At 40.5% G+C, this 26,146-nt stretch overlaps 1 protein-coding gene across 1 annotated transcript in view; it reads left to right on the top strand.

Moving 5' to 3' along the window:
• tox (thymocyte selection-associated high mobility group box) overlaps window positions 1–26,146 on the top strand; it is a 46,160-nt gene that overhangs the window by 12,243 nt on the left and 7,771 nt on the right. The window contains exons 2-6 of the mRNA XM_020629969.3: window positions 6,177–6,242; window positions 12,224–12,334; window positions 18,442–18,723; window positions 24,025–24,270; window positions 25,399–25,635. Of these exons, the coding sequence (XP_020485625.2) occupies window positions 6,177–6,242; window positions 12,224–12,334; window positions 18,442–18,723; window positions 24,025–24,270; window positions 25,399–25,635 (942 nt within the window). The remainder of the gene's footprint in view (window positions 1–6,176; window positions 6,243–12,223; window positions 12,335–18,441; window positions 18,724–24,024; window positions 24,271–25,398; window positions 25,636–26,146) is intronic.

Raw genomic sequence — 26,146 nt, 5'->3', positions numbered from 1 at the left:
GTTGGGAATCGACATGGAGAAGACAAAAGAAATATACATATACTCAATGACCCACTAAGATTCTGCACGGGTCTAAGACCATCATATGACGTACATCTTTGGCAAAACTTGGTAACAAACCTATGTAATCTTGTAACTTACAAAGTGCAGACAAAGTGCAAGTTTCCCATGTTTTGATAATCTCCAGGGAAAAGGCTCAACACCTGTTTCTAAAACACATTGACAAGAACAGAGTTGATCCTGCGTGCTTCTCATCTTGTCAACGGTAGAAAGAAAATATTTTGGGGTCATGGAGTCAGTATCTTTCACACTGACTAACGTTTATTACACCTAATCCACCGTCTGACTCAAGATGGGAACATATAACAATGACAGTACTACTTACACACACACACACACACACACACACACACACACACACACACACACACACACACACACACACACACACACACACACACACACACACACACACACACAGATTCTGGACTGATTACTCTTTAGACAATAAACCTTGGTTTATATTGTTGTCATGGAGACAGTGATAAGATGGAAAAACAATGCTGAGAAGAACTACAACAGCTGCACAAAATGCACACACAGACACACACACCCTCACACACTTTGAGTCATCCGTTTACCTCCTCTCTTCTCGATCTGTCTTTCTCTCTCTCTGTACAGGCTTGTAAGTTGATTTATGTCCCGTTATGCAGTTACAAGTCATCTCAAATCCATTCAGCTCAGTCCAAACCCTCCAATCCAATGAGAGAAACAACGCTCTGCAGCATGACACTGTCTGTGTAGCTGCTGTTGTTCATCACTGTTAGCCTACATATTTATGGTTTTAGTCATTTACTATGTATGCTATTTAAAGATGATTTTATTGACATGTTTTACTTTGATACTTTGCTTCAGAGCACTGTGAAGTCAAAGTCAAATTTCCCACTGGGACAATAAAGTTAATTTTATCTTCTTTAACATTTTCACAAAATAACATCATAACCGGGGAAGAAATGCATGTTTCCTTCAATGACACTGGCGTTATTTAGAGAGACATTTTACCAGCCTTGTGCGACTGATAGGTATTTAAAAAAACATGTGAGATATATTTTCTCATGTCATTTTATCGCCCAAATTTTCCAAGAGATTTTCAGAAAGTCCAACAATAAATTAGAATATTTTTTATTTTCATGACATATCCGAAGCATATCTTAAAGACTGAACACTGAGCGACTTTATTTCAGCATTTAGAAATCGGAGTTAACAGTCCACACATTTTTATCCATCTTGTTATAACACACATTACGCCTTTTTTCTCTTCACTTACTACCCCCTCCTCTAATTAAATATATTTTGTATTGTCTTCCAATCTCTTGTTCCTTCTTTTCCTTCTTTTGCTCCTTTTTCCACATAACACTATTCCTCTTTTTTTTTTCCTTTGTCCTTGTCTGTCATCCTAATAGTCTCTCTTCCCCTTTCTCCCCCCTTCCTCCGACCCTGACCCACTTAGCTGGCTGCTTGTTATTCAAACCTTTGCTTTACTCGCACATATTTATACACACACACACACACACACACACACACACACACACACACACACACACACACACACAGGAGCAGCAGAGATGAGAGAGTAAGAGACAGAGGAACGAAGGGGGGAGAGAGAGAGAGAGAGAGAGAGAGAGAGAGAGGAGATAATTTGGTTTGACTACAAACCTTGCTATTCCTTTTTTTGTCTCGAGATGTTCACCCAGAAAAAACAAAGATACTGTAAAAGATACTTCTTGTAGAGGCAAGAGAGGACGTGATACTCGGGAACTTTACAAAGAACAGTTATCCTTTTTAAAAGCCAAATCTATAAGTTATTTTTCATTTTGATTAAAGATATCTCTGCATTGATTCATTATAAATTGATAACCATGGAGTCCAGAAAGAGAAATAAAGGTGCTGCCTCAGCTGTGCCCTGATTTATTGTCTCAATTATAAAAATATATTAAAATGTAAAATATGTCAAAAGCATTGGCTATGACTTCGAGTGGATTATCTTATTACACTGATATAGGAAATTATAATATTTTCCTTTTTCAATGGTGCTGTTCACAGTAGCATCAGGTCAGCAGCTCAAGCTCCTCTTGGGGGATCCTGAGGAACTCCTTTGAGAGATAAGATATATACAATTCACTTATATATATATATATATATATATATATATATATATATATATATATATATATATATATATATATATATATATATATATAAAAAAAAAACCCGCCTACTAGATGGATGTGCGCAGAAAGCCTCTAAAGAAAAGTGACCAGGAGGCGCCCTGACCGAGCAGAAGAGCAGCCTCTCTACTCTACTGAGCTCTCTGGCTTTATTTCTAGGGCTGAGCCCGGCCGCTTGCAGAGGACACCTATATGAGTCACCTGTATTCTTTCATGAGTGAAAACCTTAATATTACGGTTAAACAACAGCCTCAGCCTCTGTCTCCGCAGCACCTTTACTATCACAACAGTTTTGCCTGCAGAGTCATCATTTCTCATTTCAATCTCATGGTCCATTTGACCCGGTTTTTCTGAACAAGACCCAGAAATACTTGAGCTCTTTCACTTTGGACATTCTTAACCCAGAAGGAGAAGTAGTCCTACTTTTTTGGGCCACAAACAATAGCCTCATACTTGGAGCATACACTGGGCTGTAACCCCCCCCCCCCCCCAAGTGAATGCTGGAGGTCAACGTTTGTTGGACTAACAGAACCACATCATATACAACATTTTAAGGCGCCTGGGACCTCTGCAGACCCTCGGTCGTTACAGACTGCCAGTTGAATGCCAATGTTGCACCTTTTACTTAGTCTAATATGCACAATAGTGGGGCTGAGTCTTTAAGCTTCTTGAAGGTAGTAACAAGTGCTTTAACACTGAGATACTGACATACTGCAAAGAATCTCCGGCATCACTCTGCCTTTGTACTTTTAAATTGAACCCTAACACAGCGTAATAACAGCGGGTCCTCTGGTGCGGTCGGATCCAGCTCAGACTGAAGCCGCTCCAGACTTTGGCTTCCTCCTCCTCACTCCCCCCCCCTGCTTTTTTTCTAAATGATTTTATGCATAGTTAATAATTATTTATGTGTCACATTCCCTGTATGTGCACACAAAGCTGATCCTGATTCCGGGGGGTGCAGCTCATACTTTCTTTCTCAACACCTCAGTATGGACAAACATTCCCTATTTTATTGACGGCATGTTGCAACAGGAGCACAACAGTCCGGTCTTGAACAGGCAACGTTAAAAAAAATGTGTTACAAAGGCATAACAGATTCCTCCAGCACACAGTAACACCGTGTACATGACACACTTAGACACACTTATTGGGCTGCTGTGTGGTTTAGAGGAAAGGCTGGGTTATGGCAGAGGTTTGTTCTGACACTGTTGCAGGATTAGTGTGTGGAAAGGACTATTCAAAAGTTACTCCCTTGAGGGAAACATCCTTCTCTAAAGCCTCACCAAACTCTCTCCTCGCCGAAGCGATGGCCATCTTGGCACACATAAGCTACCAACCAGAGTAAAGGTTTAAGAGACACTGTTTTACTTTACCTCTCACACCAAGTGCAAGCTGAAAACAACAACAAAAAAAAATCATCATTATTTTCCCCTGGCTTTTTTCTCTGTTCTTCTCGTCTGATAGTGCTTATTATTGGGGATCGCAGGGAAACATTAGCCTCATAGCTAACATCTGTAACTTGCTCTTTCTTTTAGCCTGATTTGGTGAAAGGTAACACATATCTCCTAACATGTAACAATTTTAAAGCGAGCATAACAACAACACATCCTGTCTTTTGTTTTGTAACCTTTACGGGAGAACTTTATGGATCGAGATAAAAAGGTTGAGTTTGGGGATTTGTTTTAACACACGATAATGGCAGGAAGGATGTTTGAATCTGCAAGATGTTCACTAACTCTATCTCACACTTTCATGTGCAGCATGTGGTCAAAAAGTGAAGGGAAGAGCGTGATGTGACAGTGAGGTCAGCCTGTCTGCTTTGTCTCGGATCTCTGTTTTGTCCCAGAGAGGAAGAAGAAAGACGAGGCAGATGAACAGATCTCATCCACTACATACATGTTTATAATGTCGTTTAAAACATTTCATTAATTAAGACATATCATGTGTGTGTGTGTTTGGGGTTAGGTCACATGATAAAACACTGTTTTTCTGTTGACTCTGTAAACCTACACCTCATTTGCATAACACCCAACAGCTGGGGAATGGATAGGGCAGTTACACCTGCCCGTCCACCTGTCCATCTTTGTGTGTGTGTGTGTGTGTGTGTGTGTGTGTGTGTGTGTGTGTGTGTGTGAGAGACAGTTTGTGTGTGTGTGTGTGTGTGTGTGTGTGTGTGTGTGTATCCACCTGTTCAAATGTTCTTCTTGTGTGTTTAACAACCCAGACAATGAGTGTGTACCTGGTATTCTATGAGTGATTTGAATATGCTTTATGGATTCAGAGCGCTATGTGTTTGTTGTTATCTGGTATCACCTGTAATGGAAACTGCAGGTCGACTCTTGAAATAGAATAATTAATTAGCTAGCCACTGAAAATGATCAATAAAAGACACATTTGACGAATATCACGATGAGTCACTTTTCAGACAAAGAAATAAAAAAAGTTGTAGTGTAAGGCCTGGCTTAGGTGCTAACTAGCTAGCTGCTAACTAACAAGTTATTCTAAAGTCAAGCACGTACTTTTTCTCGATTTGTCCCGATCTGATGAATTAGCCCTCTCAACCACGTTTAAGATTACAAAAATGATGCTTTCACACACAAAACTCCTTGAAACTTTCTGAAGTTTTTCAGGTTTGTGTGAACGCAAACAGATTCCAGATTTACCCAGCGGTTTTCCTGCCAGCCTCCTAGTACATTTTGTCGGCTGGAAGTCAGGGTGAGCTGATGTGTGAAGTCAGCAGAAAATATTTACTAAGATTCAAAGTGAGTGGGTGGGGGGGGGGGGGGGGGGGGGGGGGGGGGGGGGGGGGGGTTGGAGGTATATATCAGACGTTCATAGACTGTATGCGAATGGTTCTATGCGATCTCTGTGCACGTTTTAAATCTGCTTCATTCTGTTTTCTGTTCACCAGTATGTTCTCCTCCACTCTTGAATAGTGCTGTTGATGATGTTGAACTACAGGTTGCACGAATTCTCATTCCTCTGACGTCATGTCTCTCCTCTTGAGATTCCCCCCCCTCCTGTCTGACAGCGATATCCTCCGGCTGTGAGTGACATTTGTCCAACACGTGTGTAAAGTTAATCAGCAGCACAATCAATAATGGACCCTGACAATTTGAGTGTTTTTTTTGATGATGAAGTTCGAGCACTTTAAAGACCCTGTGAGGATTTGGCTCATGAAAATGAAGCTGTTGTAAAAATAGAAACCAATGAAAAACACATGTATGCTGTATAAATCAGAATATAGGAAGGAAGCTTCAGAACATGGAAAGAGAAAGGGATTGAGCTGGGAAAAAGAAAAAGAAGTGAGGATATTTTTTATGAACCATCAAAAATGTTTCTTCTGAAGAAAGCTCTCTTTAGATTAAAAAATATATATATATCAGAATTACTTGTCCAATGTACATTTCTTACTTTTGTTATTGTTGTGAACTGATTTTTTTCTACCCTAATCTACTGGAGAGATCATTGGAGAAGATTATCATTCAAACCTCTTCAAATGATCCAGAACAGAGCCGTGTTACTGGTCTCCAACCAACCTGAGGCAGCACATCAAATTCAAAACCCTGCTCGCTTACAGAACAGGGACAAAAAAGGGCTCCATACCTTAACTCTCTAATCCAGGTCTACACCCCCCTCCTGCCCACTAACCTCTGCCAATCAAAGTCACCTGGTCCAACATTCACAACAGGGCCCTAAGTCTGTAGATAGACTCTTCTGGAATTGGAATTTTTGTGCGTTTCTCCCTGAGTAGAAAAAAACGAGTAAAAGAGTAGAAAAGTACAAATAAAATAAAGAAATAAATTATTTAAATAAATAAGATAATGACTTGTTGTTCATACTGCGAGCTACCTGGTTATCTGTAAGCTTCGTCTTCTCTTATTGGCTGTTCTCTGTTTGCTGTGTTTGGTCATAGTTTGTTGACATTGTTCTCCTGTTTCTCTCCAGCTGGATGGGGACACCATGTTCCTGGGTGTGCAAGACGCAGGCCTTGACTTTCCCTCAACCAATCAGGTTAGTGTGTGTGTGTGTGTGTGTGTGTGTGTGTGTGTGTGTGTGTGTGTGTGTGTGTGTGTGTGTGTGTGTGTGTGTGTGTGTGTGTGTGTGTGTGTGGGGTGAGAAGAAGGAGCTCATTTCAAAATCAAGTGTGTGAACACCTCTCCCAAAGGAATCGAAAGCTCTGCGTCCGACCAAAACACTCTTTTTGGAGAAATCACAAAATTCAAAACAAAGATGTTCATGGTAATGAAAAGTTAAAAAAAAAGAAGAGTTGTTTTAGAAAAGCTGTTTTAATTTACCCAGGACAAACCATGTTGTATCACGTATGAGAAGATGTTTACATGATGACAAAAAGTTTATTATTGTGTTTTTCAAACTGAAACTGGACTTTTTAAATAAGTGTTGAAATGTTGTACTAAGCTGAAGTCGTAATAACCAACCTGGATAAAGCGTTTGGGGTTAAAGTTACTCTTGCATGTTTACACCTCACACTAAACTGGCCCTGCTGTTCTGCACATGCTCCACAGTTCTCGCGCAGGGCTTTGACCAGGAAGTAAAGCTGGCTATTTCCCACAACTCCACGATTATGATACATATCGTGATAAACATAGATTTTTGGATAATGCCCCACACAGAATTCACTACCACAGCTGCTCTTTATCGTTGAGAATAACAGCAGAGGCGTAAGTCAGAGGCATCAAACCAGTTCCTCAGAGATCCTAGAAATACATATCAATATTTTAATCCCAGAGCTGTGGCTGTGGTGTTAATGTGAACTGCACCATTATCAATTATCTTTATAAACTCGCATCACAGCTGTGCAGCCACATCGATTCTGTAACATCTGCATCGATACATGTATTTGCACGGAGCACATGACGATATATTGCCATATCGATTTTTTTGAGCACAGCCCAACCAGGTGAAACAGCAAAAATGAGAGCCAGGAGGAAAGTGTCAACATGGAGTAGAGTATGCACACAAAGTACTGGGCTGTAAAAAAAAAAAAAAAAAAAAATATATATATATACACACACACACACACACACACACACACACACACACACACACATATATATATATATATATATATATATAATTATAAAAATGTGATTTTAAAGTTCAACATACAGTTTCAAACCTGTTAGCATTAAGAGCGCTCTGATGAAGATGCTTGAACAGGGAGCAGATGGTTAAAGTCTCCCTGAAGATCATTTGATCTTACCCGATGAGGTCATTAGGTTCTCCTGAGCTATTTTAGTCTTCACAGCTATTTCCAGTTTTAACAAACCATCTTTCTGCTCTCTTCCTGTTCCACAAATCAATATCACTTATACTGTACTCGACCTGCGGCACATAAACTATTTACAATGATGGTCCACCTCCAAGCTCCTCCAGCAAAAAGAAGTAGGGCTGTTCAGTTCAGCAGGATGTGATGCTTTGAAGCAGTTTGATCAGTGAGCTGATTATATCTTTTAATTTAATTTACCATTAAAGCATGAAAAAGTAAATATTCAAGGCTCACTTATTGTTCCTTTGGTTGTATCTCTTATTTATAAAGGTTTGAGAACAAAAATTACTAAATTACTAAAAAGAACTCAGATTTTAAAATAACAATGCCACTTTAAATATAAGGACTAAAAGACCACTGCCTTTGAATTGGAGCTGGGTGATATGACCTCAGGCCATGTGTACGCTTACACCACTTACTCAGCACACAGAGATCCTTTTGTCAGTCTGACAAAGCCGTCAGCCGTGATGATGACTATAAAAGTTCATATAAATAATACACTAATGTAGCTTACACAGTGTGGAGAGGACATTTAATAACTGCATGAATTAATGATAGAGTTTGTGTTTTATTGCTGTTAAATCTTTTCAAAGCATGTCCGATAGTTTTGTCATGGGCCAGCATTCAGGGATGTTAACGGCCAAAAGGGCCATAAAATAAAGGGCTAGCTTAAACTCTGCCGTCATGTTTGTGCTAATGTAACTGTGCAGCTTCATTTTGTGGCTTTGTTAATTCTATATCCATATCAAATCAGCTGAAGATCTGTACTGCCCACAGAGAATCCTCAAGAAATGATTACTGAATAGATTGTGTCTCGCAGCTGTTAGCACCGGCTGCAGATATAAACACAACAAAATGCTAGCCCTAACCTGAAGTGTGACAGAGTGGTCAAGAGATGACAGGGACAGAAAGGACTGGTTCTCAAGACAGGGAAAACATAAGGCTAGGCCACCTTACCTAACGGTCTGCCGGGTCCCCCGGATCGCACTGAGCGGCTTTGTGATGAGCGACGAGCCCAGGCGACTATGAGTTCACTTAATAATAATAATAATAATTTATACTTTATTAATCCCACGAGGGGTAATTCAGTGTTACACTCTGTTTAATGAACATGCTACACACACATAGGCAGAAATACACACACATGCACAAACAGGATCCTGTGGACATGCATTAATGGAGATGTCAGAGTGATGGAGCTGCCCACAGAGAGCGCTCCAGAGCAGTTTTGGGGTTCGGTGTCTTGCTCAAGGGCACCTCGGCAGTGCTCAGGAAGTGGACTGGCACCTCTCCAGCTACCAGACCAAATTCTGGACTTGGTCTGTGCCGGGACTTGAGCCGCCAACCCTCTGATTCCCAACCCAAGTCCCTACAGACTGAGCTACTGCAGCCCCAGTTTTGTTTGTTGTAGTTGGATCACATCAGATACGGCTGGTTTCAAAACAAGTTCATGGGTGCGGGTCGGCTGTCAAGTCCAGCAGCTTCCAAGTTGGCGTCCATACTTGTCCTCTGCCAGCTGCCGCTTCACCTCAGTCTTATTACATCATTTAACAGCGACACAGCACCGCTCTGTGCACACCTCAAGACAACCCAGTAACCACAGATTAAACCCATTCTCTATTCTCCCCATGAAAACCAGTCCAAAGTCATTTACTAAACAGACAGATAAGGAAGAAGAAGAACCTGACTGTTTCCTAACACAGCTGATTAAAGCCAAAAACTCCCTTCACAACACAGCCAGAGTAATTAAGCATGGTGATGTAGACAGTTTAAAAGAGAGCCAGCACCTCCAGTCTCCCTGCTCTGGTGAAGTTGTGGATAAAGTTGTGGAGTTTTAGATGAATGATTTTGGGCCTGGGTCATTTTGGCTTCAGTACTGTAATATCTTTCCCTCTCAGAGAAGCTAAACTAAACTAGCATCACAGGACAAGGCTGTTCTCTGTTCATAAGTTAAAATTTTTCATGTTTATGATTAAATTGTTCAGCAGAGAGGGGGAGAGAGATTGCCTTATTTCCACTTTCAGGCCGCTGATGTATGAACAGCTGTCCTGTTACCTCAGCTCTGTGTGATAGCCATCCTGTTTTTAGATCCCTAAGAAACAGCAAACACTATTTTTATTTGACTGTGTGACTAAATTCACAAAGTCCTTTCCTGGGGAAGGGGTAGGGAAGCCTCTCATGTGTGTGTTTGTTTGAACAGAATTACCTCACAACAAAGCAAGGCTCGTATTAATAAGAAACTCCACTCGAGATACATTATTCATAGAGCACACTATGGAGAATATTGTGTAGTATAGGAATCTATGATTTGATGTTTTATTCATAGTGTTGTGCCATAAGAAGTGGTGTGTGGAATAAGAATTCACAGCTTTATTATTGAAGTACCATTGCTTCTATAAAGTCAGAGGTTGTTGTGATGAACGAGAGCAATCATCTCAGAGCAGTCCAACCTTTCCACCTTGTCATTTCTGAACGGTTAATGTAGCCGTTACTTTGCTTTGTGAGCGCTGAAACAGAGAGATAGATGTTCAGAAAGGAGAGACGTTTCTCTGGCAGGGAGAAGGACTGAGCAGTACAAGTTGCACTGCATGAATCTGTGCATGTTTGGAAAAGAAGATTTCACAGTCAGTCACATTATGCAGCAGAATGACTTTCCTGGAAAAAAAACATTAAAGGTGGAGTCAGCAGCTTTTTTCCAAAAGAATAAAAAATAGACAAAAGTGATGCCACTCGATCGTCCCTTCTGGGCCTCCATACATGTGTGGTGGTGACTGTATCTGCAGAGACCCTGTCCTCCACTTGGATTGTGATGTTTTGTTTTGGTTGACTCGGGTAGTTTCTGGGCGAGCTGGTGTGTTTCCCCTAGCTGATGACGGTGCACATGGTACATTTGGGTGTGGATACAATTTAGAGATTGGACCCGATTTGAATCCGTGAATATGACGGACGTGAAAGTTGCAGCAAAGAAGATGAAGCATAATCATCGCGAGGCAAGAGCTCCTGCCCAAAGCAAGGGGGGAACCTTGGGTTGGCTTTTCCTGGATGCCGAGTTGGTTGGCTTTGTGTTGGACAAGCAGGTGACAAACAACGACGGTTACCTTGTGCTAGCATGTGGAGGCTTCAGTGTAGGAACAACATGTAAACATAAACACTACTTCTGTAGTGAGTGTGAGCGTCTGGGGGCGATGAGCCCAGGACGAGGGGTCACGTTTGAATGTTGTGTTTACAAGCTGCAACAAATATTACTATTGACTAGGGTTGCAAAATTCCGGGAATTTTCAAAGTTGAAAACTTTCCATGGGAATTAACAGGAATTTGTGGGAAATTCACCGAAAATTTAGCAACCAAATTTTAGCAACCCTACTACTGACTCAACATTTAAATACTATTAAAGAACACTCAAGATTTACTGTGATAAAGATGCTTTCTAAATGTTTGTGTCTTTAAAACAAAGGATAGGCTCAATCATTTGCATTTTGAGAAAAGCCCTGTTCCTTAAGCTCTGTCGCCACATGAATCAAGTTATTTGTCGTCATGCAGTTCAACCTACAGCTCTTTTTATGTGACGTTTCACTACACAGGCATGCACACTGAAGCTGTGAGTTAAGAAGTCTCAATGCTAAGTGAATAGTATTTAAATGTAGAGTAGAATTCAACACAACATATTTACAGAATATAATTTTTTCCAGGTGAATGTAGCTCCAGTGAGTCTGTTCTGATGTGTATGAAACGTCACACTTTATCACCTCAATAACTCATTGACACTCACACTTAGCTTAAATGTGCACATAACTCAGGTTCAAAACATTTCTGAACAGTCTCATACTGTGTGTTGTTGTTGTTTACAGTTTGAGGTGTGTCTTCTCAAGAACTGAGTGGAGCACAGAGAGTTTACTAGCTCTCAGCTGCTTTGCATAAAAGCTTTTAACAGCTGTGTAGAAGCTGATAGAGGATCATCACTCTAGATGAATATAGCCGATACTGAAAAGTAAAATAAAATGCAAAAAGACCAGAGATCAGGCACACACACACCGCTCTTTGTGATGCCTCTCAAGTTAGTAGGGATTCTCCCCAGGCTCATATTCAAGGCCAGATTAACAGAATTTATATTTAGTAAATAAAGATATATAAGATTGTTTGTTATCTAAAGCTTCAGTGTCTGTCCTGCTTCATGGAGCGTCTCGCTGGTTATGGTTTTACCCAGACTCCAGGTAATGAATGTCTAGAAATTCAAAAAACATGCAGTGAAACAAAGACATGGTGATCACCAGGGAAATACACACTGGAATAAAAGGTGAACTAGATGTACAATAGCTGTTAGCATCAGTGATGTTATCAGGTTATAATGTTTTTATGTGTTTGTCTTTCCTCCTTCATTGCAGCTGTGCAGCTCTTTGTAACCTTTTCTTATCAGGGATTATCAGCAGCAGAGTTGGGCGTCTTGTTTTATTATCCTTTCCCCTCAGTTCAGTAGCTTTAGATGTCTGTATAAAAGTAAAAACAAGATGACCTAAACTTTATTTAAAGTGTTTTTGGGGGGCTGTGTGTGTCTTTGTGTGTGTAGAAACTCTCTCACTCTGCCCACTCTCTCTCTCTCTCTCTCTTTGTCCTTGCTTCTCTTCATGACCTTTTCATTTGACCTTTGACCTTTTCCTGGCCTCTGTGTCCATTTGAACTTTGTTTGTCTTTGTGATTCTTCCCACAGTTCCGTGTGCCACAGCCCCCCCACCCTCTCAACAAGGTGACGCCACACAACCAGCCGGCACAGCACTGGAGGAGAGACGCACACATGGGAGACTCACAGCGTCTGCCATGGGTGAATGCTCACACACACACACACACACAAACTGTCTCTCACACACACACACACACACACACACACACACAAACTGTCTCTCACACACACACACACACACACACACACACACACACACACACACACACACACACACAAACTGTCTCTCTCACACACACACACACAAACTGTCTCTCTCACACACACACAAACTGTCTCTCACACACACACACACAAACTGTCTCTCTCACACACACACACACACACACACACACACACACACACAAACTGTCTCTCTCACACACACACACAAACTGTCTCACACACACACACACACACACACACACAAACTGTCTCTCTCACACACACACACAAACTGTCTCACACACACACACACAAACTGTCTCTCACACACACACACACACACACACACACACACACACACACACACACAAACTGTCTCTCTCACACACACACACAAACTGTCTCACACACACACACACACACACACACACACAAACTGTCTCTCTCACACACACACACAAACTGTCTCTCTCACACACACACACAAACTGTCTCTCTCACACACACACAAACTGTCTCTCACACACACACACACACACACACACAAACTGTCTCTCACACACACACACACACAAACTGTCTCTCTCACACACACACACAAACTGTCTCTCTCACACACACACAAACTGTCTCTCACACACACACACACACACACACACAAACTGTCTCTCACACACACACACACACAAACTGTCTCTCACACACACACACACACACACACAAACTGTCTCACACACACACACACACACAAACTGTCTCTCTCTCACACACACACACACACACACACACAAACAAACTGTCTCACACACACACACACACACACAAACAAACTGTCTCACACACACACACACAAACAAACTGTCTCACACACACACACACACACACACACACAAACTGTCTCTCACTCACACACACACACACACACACACACAAACTCTCTCTCTCACACACACACACACACACACACACACACACACAGAGACACACAGACTGACACACACATACACACACACACAAACTCACTCTCACACACACACACACACACACACACAGAGACACACACACACACACACACACACACACACACACACACACACACACAGACACACAGACTGACACACACACACACAAACTCTCTCTCGTACACACACCAGACACACAGACTGACACACACACACACACACACCAGACACACAGACTGACACACACATACACAGAGACACACACACACACACACACACACACAGAAACACAAACACTCACACACACATACACACACACACACATACACACACATACAAAACAGAGAGAGATGGTTTACTGCTTCGATTAAATGCACCTAAAAACTGCTTCAGTGTTTCATTGCACTTCTCTCATTGAAATAATCTACGAGTCTTGAATAGAGCAGGGCCAGCGGGTTATTAGAAGTTAACAACCAGAACTAGAGTGTCTCTGAGAGCTCAGACCTTCCTCCTGGCCTCAGTGTATAGTCCTCCATGACATGCATGTGGCACATCCAACTATCTCATGAAGTAGGTGCATACTGACTATGACATAAAGCTCTGAAAATCACGTTTTCATTTTTTCAACGACGTTGAAATGCAGAGCAAGCGTAGTGTGCGGGATTTTTTCTTTTCAGTGTGACTCGTTTATACTCTAAATTCTAATTTCTCACATATACATAGACAGTAAAAAAAAAATCCCTGAAGATTGTATGAGTGGGTGAGGCGTTGGGCCACCATAAAGATTTGGAGGGAATCTCCCATCGCTCACCCACTTCTGCACATTTTTACATAATTTGCTGACAGATAAGAAGTGTACTACTGGAGCCACTCACTGAGCACATAACACACACCTTCTATCAGACTGAAACATGTGACTGTAGAGGACAGGGTTGATGCTAATTAAGCATTTATAGCGGACTGGTTCTTTATATGAATGTGTGTCTTTATAGTTTCCCTCTAAGGACACTTTAATGAATTGCATACCTGTCTTTGTCTTAGTCTTATCAAATCCATTTAAACTGTCTGGGCTCCAGAAGATTGATTACAAAAGCCAGTTTTTCACAGCCTGTCTGAGGTGACACGGGGGGTCAAGTCGTACCAGAGAAAGATCTCTGCATTTCTTTTCTTTGTTTGCAGAATCTTAACTCTCACTCTTATTTTAGAGTCTAATCTTAATTCATATAAATACATTTAGATGATTTCACACAGCAGTTAAAAACGTTTAATTTTAAATTCACAATGCAGCGGTCTGGTTTCAGAGACTGGTGTGGATGTTCAACATTATTCTTGTCAAACTGACTTTTGTTCTTTTCCGTTATCGTATGAAACTGCCATGAACATGAACATGCCCACGTGCAAAGTGTGAAATGTGAAAACGTGTGAAAAGACTTAATCCTGACTACATTAGTCTTTCTAGACGCTCCCAGTGCTCAGGGAACGAGCTATTGTACTGACGTGAATGTGAGAGAGCGAGAGAGAGAGAAAGTAATTTATGTGGAACTCAGAGAAATGATGGAGAGAGCAGAAGAGCGAGGGAGAGAGTGAGAGAGGCAGACAGACAGACAGCAGTGTAATTTATGCAGAGCTCCAAGCTCCAACAGGACGCTGTTTCTACCACTTAGACCATGAATCTGATGGTTAGTCAGGACCTGATAAACAAAGTGTTGGAGGTTTCATATTGGAGACATATTCCCTGAGCTAAAGGCAAAAAACAGCACATGTTGGGGTTTCATTTTTAAATGAGCTGATGGCTCTTTAAAAACACTTGATCATTAAATTCCTGATTGAAGGAGAAGACGAGAGAACTGTCTTGAAATGCTCCTTTAACTCCTGACCACAACCATATTATTATTTATAGTTCATCGTGTTCTTTAAGTGATCATAAAAACACTCAATAAAATGTGATAGCAAAAACATTCTGAACGCTGAATGCTGAAAATACACCATCAAAATATGGAATAGTGGATGATTATGAAGAAGCTGGAGAGAAATGAAACCTCCCAACAACCAATCAGAGAGATCCCTCTCACCGACCGCTGATTCAACATGTCAAATCGTCCAAAATAAGAATAATAAAAACCAGGGCGACGACCACTCACCGACGATCCAACTAGGACCGACGGCTGACGATCTCCTCGGTGTGTCAGGAACTTTAGTGGGAAGAGTTTAGGATGTTCCCATCACATCTTTGGCTTCTCTCTTATCCTGCACATTTAAAAATATTTTGGCATCAGCATTGGCTGTCAGCTGGATATTAAAGATTTCTTTCTTTCATGTCACGTCTGAACGGCGTCATTTTGAACAGCGTCACGTACCGAGAAGAAGACGTTTAGTCAGCTATTATTAAAGGTTGTTGGCTGTTTAAGTCCTAACAGATTAAAAGAATGTCATTATTTGACTTTGGTTTATGTGTGGTTTATTTTGTTTATTATTTACAATGTTGTATTTGCTTATAAGCGTCACATTTGGGACCCAGAAGAGTGAAGAAGGTCAGGACTGAGGAGACAATGTTACAAAGAATGAGATATTCTGCATCCAAAGCCTCCTCAGTTTATAAAAGTCTGTGGTCTCCTTACCTTGATGGTAAGATATTTCAACTCTATATGGCAATGGCACATCTGCAGTTTGTAAAAGCACTTTGGCACAAATAAAAAAATGTAGTTCTACCTACAGCAGACGACAACATAAAAGCTGCAGAGCTTCATGAGTCTGTCACATGTCTCTCTGGGTGTCTACTATAGATCTCTTTAAATATCCAACTTCAAGTCAAATGACTATTCAGAGAGCCTGCAAAAGCTAAAATGCTATTGTGTTGCATTAAGAAGTGTACGATCAAGTGTTGGAGCTTTACTTGAGTAGGGATATTATTTATGACTCTAAACCAACTGTCACTGTGAATATACATACATGTATATATATATATTATTTAATTTAAATGATCAATATACACACACTTATTTATGTAAATACTGTAATTGACATCTTAATTGACCCATTTGTCACATAACTACATTTTACTTATCATGTTACTTCAGCATCTTTTGCACTATTCTCCACTGCACTGCTTCTTATTTAGTCATGTAAATATTAGTCTTTTCTTATGTTTATTGTTGATGTTTAATGTTGTACCTGTTCATAAGAGAGCACAGTTCACCCAAGTTAAATTCCTTGTGTGTGTAAGCATACCTGGACAATAAATCTGATTCTGATTCTGATTCTGATTAAAGTCAGGATATAAATATAAACCTGTTTCTGGAATGCAAATGCTGAATGGAAGAAGTTAACTGAGGTAATATTGAGTTCTTGGTGTTTTGACTCAACGAGGGAACAATGTGCAGTTAGTTAAATCAGGTGTCCCTGCATTAACTAAAGTTAGCTTAATCTGGATTAGATCCTTTTGAATGTGTGTGTGAATGTTTGTATTCGGTATTGGGCGTCTGTGGATCATTTAGAGTCGCCGTCTCTCACCCGGACGGTTGGGGGTTCGATCCCCAGCTCCAGCAGCAACATGTGCAGACCACAAGTTGCTCCCAACAACCAACTGCTTCATTGGTTGTGTATGAATGGATTAGTTACTTCTGATGGTCTTCCTACATAGCAGCCTCTGCCATGTGTGAATGTGTAGGTGTGACCTGCTTTGAGTAGTCAGAACACTAGAAAATAAATAAACAAGCTCATATATATTTACCATTTATTTTATCATTTCAAATATTTAATTTTAAATCATTGAAACTGTTTACGGTCTTGCTGTACCACGTTGGCTGTTTATTACAAATCAAATGTTGACTCCACAACTCATCGCTTCTCTCTCTCCTCAGTCAGCTAACTCATCACTTTAACACAGCGAGCCGGGTGTGAGCCTGATCAGAAAAGAGTGAGGGGAGAATGAAAAGAGAAATCAAGGATGAGATTAAAAAGAGCGAGAGAACAAAATAGAGGTTGAAGGAGAAGGATGGCGAGAGATGAAGAGCAAAAGAGTAAGAGAGGGAGAGACTGGTGTGGCTAGCCAAGCAGAAAAGGCTGTCAGTCTCTATAAAAGATCTCCTCTGTCAGATTAGTATGAGAGGGCTTCTCTCTCTCTCTCTCTCTCTCTCACTCTTCTCTTGCATGATTCTCTCACTCCATTTCCCTCTTCATGTCTCCGTTTGCATTTGTCTTTGAGATTACTGTGATTCTTCATCATATATGGAGCTGCTGGTTTTTATGTTTAGCGTGTCACATTAGCGTTGATATGTATTTACAAATGACGATCCGCCTTTGTGTAGTCTCTCAGGCAGAAGGGGGCTTGTTCTGATATAGTGCTATATCGTTGTTATAGCACTATAGTTGTTGAGTGCTCAAAAAGGCTTTTAATGAAGAATAGGATTGTCATAATAAGTGATAATTAGTCCATGACAGAAGCTCTGCCTGAGGAAGAATGATGACATGACACAATAACAGAGCTGGAGTTCAGAGTGGATCAAGCGCTCTGCACTAATGGTGATGGGCAGGTTTTCTGTCTCTTTTATCTTTTATCTCTGACAGTAACAGTTTACGACACGTTGCTCTCTTATAGCCCCCCATGTATTTCTGCACAAAGACAACAAATACAGTTGTGGAATTCAAACTGCGAGGCCTGGACTATTTCAGCCTGAAAAAAAAATTAATAATAATAAAAAAATAATAATAAAAAATAAAAAAATAACTGAAAAACTTTAACCTCCACCATAACTCATTATTTATTAAAACTGCAATATAATAATAATAATAATATGTCTCATGATAACAAAGTGCAATATTGAAACAAACAGTGCAATAATCTTGAAAATGTGTGTATATATTCCATCTGACTCTTATTCCTGTAAATATTTCTTGTACCTATTATTGATATCTTGCTTACATTCCTATTCTATTTGATTAATGTTTTTCTTACTATATTTCTACTGTTATATTGTATATTTAGGAGCAACTGTAACGACTGAATTTCCCTCTGGGATTAATAAAGTATTTCTGATTCTGATTATAATTTTAAAATGTCTCTCTCTCTCTGTCTCCCTGTAGTCGTACTCAGTTGGTGGTTTGGGTGATGAGGACTTCAACATCCCACCCATCACTCCCCCGACCCTGCCAGACCACATGCTGCCCCCACATCTCCCCCATGGTTCCCCCTCTGGACCTTACCATCCTCTGGACCCTCCCTCCAGCTCTGGTCCACACCACCCCTACCAGCTGCAGGGCATGGATCACCCTGGCATGCCTGGTGGCCAAGATAGATCCATGTTAAACCAAGATGGCGGCTCATTTGGTCCGAGTGGAGGTCCAATGACCAGTACTCTGTCTGTGGTAAGTGCTTAAACATATATTTAAAGAGAATCTGGATTAATGGAAAGTGGGATCTCTACTGAACACAAAGAAAGGGGTAAAAAGCTCCCAAAAAAAATACAAATGTGTATCTAAATTGAACGGGAGGCAATCTCCAGTGCTCTACAGTTTACGTTAATATGAAGAAGAAAGTATACTGAAAGAGTGAAAGAAGCTACAATAATACTGGGACATCTGTGATGACTAAAAGGAGACAATATGAGGTGGTATCAGCTCATATGAAGCATGCCTTCATGGATTCACCCAGTGTTTAGTGTGTTTTTACCGGGCTGCCATATTTCATGTATTTGATTCCTGGAAACTTGACAAACACTCAGGTTTATACCAGGTGATCGATGACTCATCACTGTGACCTGTATGAGAGGGTCGGTCGGCCTTCTCTTGGAGAGAGGCGCAACAAACATTGGATTTTATATATCTTTAAGGCTCTTGTTGGAAAACTTCCAACTTACATAACAGACCTGTTAAGAGTGGAATTCGGGCGCCTACATGACCCGTTCTTCTGATTGGCTCGTTCTTAAAGTCTCTCGAGCTTTTACTGAACTCGGTAAATCTGCATTTTCTTTTGATGCATCAAACTCGTATAATGCCCTCCAGCAAACTCTAAGGATTGGAGTTCTTCCCTCAGGAATTTGATTTCCAACCACTTTGTTTCAAATTGTTTTTAATGATCTCAGTGGTTTTTGCCACAGATTCAGAGTGTTTGAATTTCAGTTCAACAGCTCGACCATCCGAGGTCAATATCAGCAGGAGGGTCAAACTATGCTGCTGTATTTAAAAAAAAAATTACATATCAGTATGTGCAGCAATATTTGCTAAAATATGGACAGGAGAGCACAAGACATAGTCCATGTTGTTGTACAGGTGATTACAGACTTTTAGATTCACTGTATGAAACATGATATTACCGTGAGCAGCGTTATTTGAATCAGAGCAGCTGGTCGATATGACATTTTCTTCACGTGTTCAGTTTCTATTTCACAGTAAAGTGAAAATCTGGCTTTTAGACGTGACATTCAGACGAGGCTGTGTGTCACACGGTGAAGATACGAAAGCTTCACCTTAGACTAGTAGTGACTCTGACTGAGTATTCAGTGGGATGACAGAGGTTTATATATGTAATACAGATTTCTCGTCTAATAAGGAATGAAAGTGTCACCTCCCACTCTCTCTCTGTCTCTTGTTTCCATCTCCATATTGAATCCACCTCATGATATTACTTGTCAGTTTGAAACCTCACCAGAAGCTCTCAGCTTTAAGTGTTGTGGATACAAAAAAAAAAAAAACAGACCGTTCTTTTAAATAAATAACTTTAAATGACGTTGTGATTCTTCTCACCTTTTCTGTTCTTTCTGAAACAGACTAACCTTTGTGTTCTCTCCGTAACACTGGACACAATTATTTCAGGGCCAGAAGGATCTTATTTTCCATCTCTGTCTTCTCAGCCCAACCTTTTCTTCTCCGTCTCTCTACCTCGCTTTTATATCCTCATACTAACATTCATTTACTGCCAGCCCATGAATGATGGTTGCCTGGCAACCGTGCCTGGCTCAGCCTAATCGGGGCGGGGGGCTATAAAGATTCGAGTGTGTGTGTGTGTGTGTGTGTGTGTGTGTGTGTGTGTGTGTGTGTGTGTGTGTGTGTGTGTGTGTGTGTGTGTGTGTGTGTGTGTGTGTGTGTGTGTGTGTGTGTGTGTGTGTGTGTGTGTGTGTGTGTGTGTGTGTGTGTGTGTGTGTATTATTCCTAGAGGAGACAAGACTATTCAGTTGCCATTAGCGTCGAGATCTTGCCTGCTCTTTTTTTTCAGTTTGGCAGACGGTTTGATTGAATGATTATTTCCGTTGTGTGCTGATGAAATATGAGGAGTCATTTCATAAGTTGTTGTGTTTTGCCGTTGGTAAGTGATACCATGTCGGGATTACTTTCAAACAGTAGACTTTGAGTTCACAAGAAGAAGTGAGCTGTCTGAGTGAGAGTCGGTGATGATGAAGTGATAGAGATCAGAGGCTGTTAATCAACAGACTGTACGCAGACTTTAATAAACCTCTCATGCAAACATGAAATCCTTTCATTACCTTTGTCTACAGCACGGCTAATCAAACACATTTTCATGTGGATTTAAATGAATTATGTGTCAATAGAAAAAGTACCTTGATATTTACAATAATATATTTAATTATAAAAAAAGTGAGTAATTAAATGAAGAGATATTTGACTGTATAAGGATAAAAATATAAACGTTAAAACAACATGGAACAAGACTTGATGTGTCCGACCATCCCCGACATTGAGGGTGGGGGGGTAACACAGTTCAACTATCTATCAAATGAGTCAAACACGAACACTACTCACCTTAATTAGAGCTCCTGTGATTTATTCTGTCTAGTTTTAAGTCTAAAAAACGTCATGAATAAATCAAGTCTACCATGACTTTAAGAACTTATCAATCATTCAAATACAAAATGATCAAATATTTAACATCTCAGGGTTTTAAATCTGAACATTTTCAGCTTTTATCAAAGGTTCCCCTCCTGATGCTCTCCGAGACCATTGGCAGAAATATCATAATATATGACCCACTGAAACATAAAAGATCAATTCTTATATTTGTGATTATTTACTAGATTTGTGTTCTTTTGACCGCTGACGGTAAACTTAACACCCAAACAACAGCGTGATTACCTCCTTTTATTTAAATGTCCGATGCTGAATCTTTCTTAGCGGCACTTTTTCTTTGTTGGTTTATGTTTTTGTTATCCTGAGCTGGTCAGTTTGTGTTTTAACAGCATCATTAAATCATTTAAATAAAACTGATTTTTAAAACACTTATGTAGAAAGTCAAATATTTTCTTCTTTTAATCAATGTTCATTTGAAGTTAAGTATGTGTCTTCAAATATATTATTTTCAAATGAGCAAGCAGTCAAATCACTCTGACTAAGGTCAAATGTTTATTGGGTGGATTATGATGGAATGATGTTTTTTGACTAATATGACCTTCATTGACGTCCCGACCCAACCAGCGCCAAACCACAGCTAATGTTTTTGTTGTGTCTCCATCACGCTCGTACATCAGGGTAATAACCTCTTCCTTCGTTCTACAAATGTCACTCGGTGTTCTGTCTGAATACCGCAGCATCACTGCTGCCAGTAACCAAGTTTTGGTGACATCTTCCCAATAGGGGCGCAGAACACCAGACCACATCCGCTTTAATTTGATGCTTACTGAGTGGAAACTCAAAGAACACATCATCAACCGACTCTCGGCTTCATGTTCGTCAGAGCGGGTGTCAAAGTTCCCATGCAAAGGGTGCATAAGTCTTGTTTTCCTGAGAAATGGTCTGAGTGTTAATGAAGACTGACTCACTATGAGACTACTGGCATTTTTACTCGTGCATTTGAAGCTGAGGAGGGGTTACAAGGGGGCTCACCAAAAGTGACAATCACTAACCAAACAATGAAATAGCAGATGATGTGTTTTATTACTATTTTATCTTTGACAGACTCTAATGTTTAAATCAGCTTTAAAACAGTTTAAATAATGAAGATATTATATTTAGTTGACTTTCAGGGGTCAGTTTGAGACGGGCCTTTAATTATTGTCAAACCAAACTCTTGGAGGGGGGCCACGCCCATAGGTGCCATCATAGTGCCTCAACAAAACTCTTCAACATCAAAGATGGGAAAGAGTAGAACGTTGTACATTTAAATTAGAAAAATAGGAAATTAATAACCAATCACTAAATTGGTGTTTTTTTTGTAAGCCAGCCCATCTATGCCAACCTGCTGCACTGTGGAGGAATAATGAATCTCTAAAGAGTCCTGAGCTGGTTTCAGGTTGATTGAAGACTCACTGTGTCGTGTGAAACATGCAGTTTAACAGACAGCTATGAACTAAAAAAAAAAACATTCAGGACACAAGACAGACAAAATGTGCTCAGGGATGTCTGGTCATTTTATATCCAGCAGTACATCAGCCGTCTGACAAATTATTGAGTGTCCGGATGCACAAGAGCATAAACCAGTGCTTGTATCTGACCAGCCTGCACCTGTGGCCACGATGTTTTCTCCCTCAAATGAGATAAAGCACCACTTCTCTGGAGGGTAGCAGTGGCAGTTAAACATCTTTTATTGACGTATTTAAGCACGAGCCGCAGTTGATGTTTTAAATGAGTTCTGATCCCATCTTCTGTCTTGACCTGTTTTGCCTGTTGCCATGGTTACTATCAGACTTCATTTACAAGTGAACTGGACAGTTGAACAGTGTAGAAACGCTGCAACATAAAGGCAGACTCTGTTACAGAAGATGTTCTGTAGCTCTGTATCAGCACACCTTCAGAACCGTCCATTAAGGAGTCTGAGATTTAATTTAAGGGGAGCAAAGCAAGAGATTTCCTCCATCTTACCTCTGTTTTATCTCCACTAAATCGTACTTAAAGGTGACATATCTTCTTCCTCTTCAATCAGTTTAAATAAGTCTCAGAGCTCCTCAAAACATGTGTGTGAAGTTTCTTGTTCTAAATCCACTCTGATCCTGTATTTGATCATGTCTATAAACCCCTCTATTTCAGCCCTGCTCAGAACAGGCTGTTTCTGTGTCTGTACCTTTAAATATGTAAATGAGCTGTGTCTGACCACGCCCCCTCTCTGGAAGGGCTTGTGTGTACTCTGTCTTTCTCGCTCGATGTCCTATTGTTTAAGGTGAGAAGGCAGACTCAGAGGGCAGAACAAACACCTAGCTGTGGGAGTGTCACCCACCTGGGGGAGGGGCTACTGCCCTTTGTGATGTCATGAAGGGAAAATCTCCAAACAGCCTGTTTGAGCAGACATTTTCTGAAAAGTGGAGCAGGCAGAAGACAGAGAGGATGGACTTTACCCATCATTGGGGTGTGAGGATGTGACCTTTAAAATCTGTTTCTTAAATAATTATGGCAAATTGAAATGAAAAATGTGTAATGTTAATACTCAATCTCTTTCTCCACTTTGGTATTTAGAAGTTACTAGTGACACACAATTATGAAAAAACATGCACTGATAAAAAAAAAAAAAAACTTGTGTGTTTGACCTATTTTTTTTGGATCAAATTGTTCAGAATGAATGCCACCAAAAGCTTTGACTCAATAGACTGTTAGCACATATGGCCTTTTTAATAATGAGGGAGTTGCTACACTTATTTAAAAAGGTCCAGTTGCACACTGGAATATTGTGAAAATGTGATTTTTTACCATTTACTAACAGTCATCAACATTTTATGTCTTGCACAGATGCAGCAGATGGTGAACTCTGACTCTCGGTTTACCAGCAGCCAGCAGCCAATCGACGCAGCACTTGGACCCAGGAGCCAATCAGGCATGAGCCAGCAGAGTCAGTTGTCCACCATCAACCAATCACAGCTGGGGCATGGAAGGAACTATATTGCCCACAATTCCCCTTCACCTCCTGGAAGTAAATCTGCTACACCATCTCCCTCCAGCTCAGCACACGAGGACGACAATGATGACGGACTCAGGGTATGTGTGTGTGTGTGTGTGTGTGTGTGTGTGTGTGTGTGTGTGTGTGTGTGTGTGTGTGTGTGTGTGTGTGTGTGTACTGGAGAGTTGTTTTTATGTTAATGTTATGTGTCATAATAGGCCCATTCTTTCTGCATATTGATAAGATGGAAATCAGCTCCCTCGCTCTGATACAAGTACCCTGACTGCTCATATTCTGGGAAAATGAAACCATTACTGTACTAAGGAATTTTATGAATCATATTTTTTATCTGAATTGCTTATGAAGGGAGGAATAAGTTGTAGATAAGCAGGATTATAAGTAGATACACTTTCTTCAGGAATGATCAGAGAAAGAAAACAGAGAAACTTCTTGTATACTTTGAAAATACATCGGTTAAGTGAAATAACACTTAATGATATCTATACTGATAAATGAATTATACAAACCACTACTACACACTACTGAGACTTAATGACCAAGAGCGTGATTTACTGCCACACTTAAGAGGGGAAAAAATAAACAATGACATGATGATATGACATATGACAAGTTAATCAAACTGGACAGGGAAGCCCAAGTAAATAAACCACAGATGTAGGAGAATAGGGACATTGTGTTTTATAATATAAGGTGGATAAATTAGTTTGTTTTTTATGGCCTAGTCTAAACATCATCAACATTAAAACACACTGTTAAGGCTGTCATGAGCACGCCAAGTCAACAACGATGTCCTTCACATGCAAACGTTCTCTCACCATTCCTCTGCAATGACCAGTTGATTTTTAGGGTTTTCCTACCGACTCGAGGTCCAAAAGTTGTTTGTGTCGTTGTAGGGTTGTTTGAAGCAGCATTGACCTCTGTCATCTGTTCAGGCGTCTCTGCTCGTCCACATTGTGGGAGAGTAACTGTGTGTGTGTGTGTGTGTGTGTTAGTGTGTAAAAAGTCCAGTTAGCAATGTTAGCACCAGCGCTAGTTTGGTTACCCCGCCATCACAAAGTGCCAGTATTTTATTACATTTCACCAGCTTGTCAATAAAAACAGATTTTCTAGTTCTGGTCCAGAAGCACACTTCATATTTCCCCCTCCACACGTCTCGTTTCATCCCAGCCTGCGTGACACTTCAACCTTTTCTTTTCTTCTCTCAGCTGGGCAGTGTAGCAGAGAAGAGACCAGCGTCTGTAGACATCACTAAGAAAGCCAAAACACCAAAGAAGAAGAAGCGAAAGGACCCTAACGAGCCAGTGAAGCCGGTGTCTGCCTACGCCTTATTCTTCAGGGACACCCAGGCCAACATCAAGGCCCAGAACCCAAACGCCACCTTTGGCGAGGTGTCAAAGATCGTGGCCTCCATGTGGGATGGACTGGGAGAGGAACAGAAACAGGTAAGTCCTCCCTCTTTATCTGAGCACGTCTCCTGCTATCCCATAATAACACACTGTTGTTAAAATAACATATTCAGCGTAGAGGTAGATATCATTCATTGTACCACTCAAATGTGAAATTCAGAAGATGAGTCCCATTGTTATGACCGGTCAAATATAAACGTTTCAGCTACGTTCAGGAACATTGCCTTTAGCTGGAGAGACCGGCAGGTTTAATGCCATTCCAGAGGAAGATCGAGTTTGTTTGTTGTGTGAGTTAGGAGAAACTGAAAACGAGATGTATGCTGACATCAGGGATGTTCTTTTTAAAAGAATGTCTTCAATTTACATTGATTTCTTTTGGCTAGACGATTTAAAAAAAACTTGAGTTGTGTTTTGAAAAAGGAACCTTTGTTATAGCAGATTTTGTTTGTAAAGCCTGGGAAAGAAGACAGAACACATTGTTTAAGACTGAACTGTGACAGGAGCCGGCAACTTTGTAATGTTATGATTTGTAAATGTGAACCACTGC

Source organism: Labrus bergylta, chromosome 4, assembly GCF_963930695.1.
Source record: "Labrus bergylta chromosome 4, fLabBer1.1, whole genome shotgun sequence".
NCBI classification, from domain to species: Eukaryota; Metazoa; Chordata; class Actinopteri; order Labriformes; family Labridae; genus Labrus; species Labrus bergylta.
Note: the sequence above shows the minus strand (reverse complement) of the source record. Positions and strands in the feature narration are given on the sequence as shown.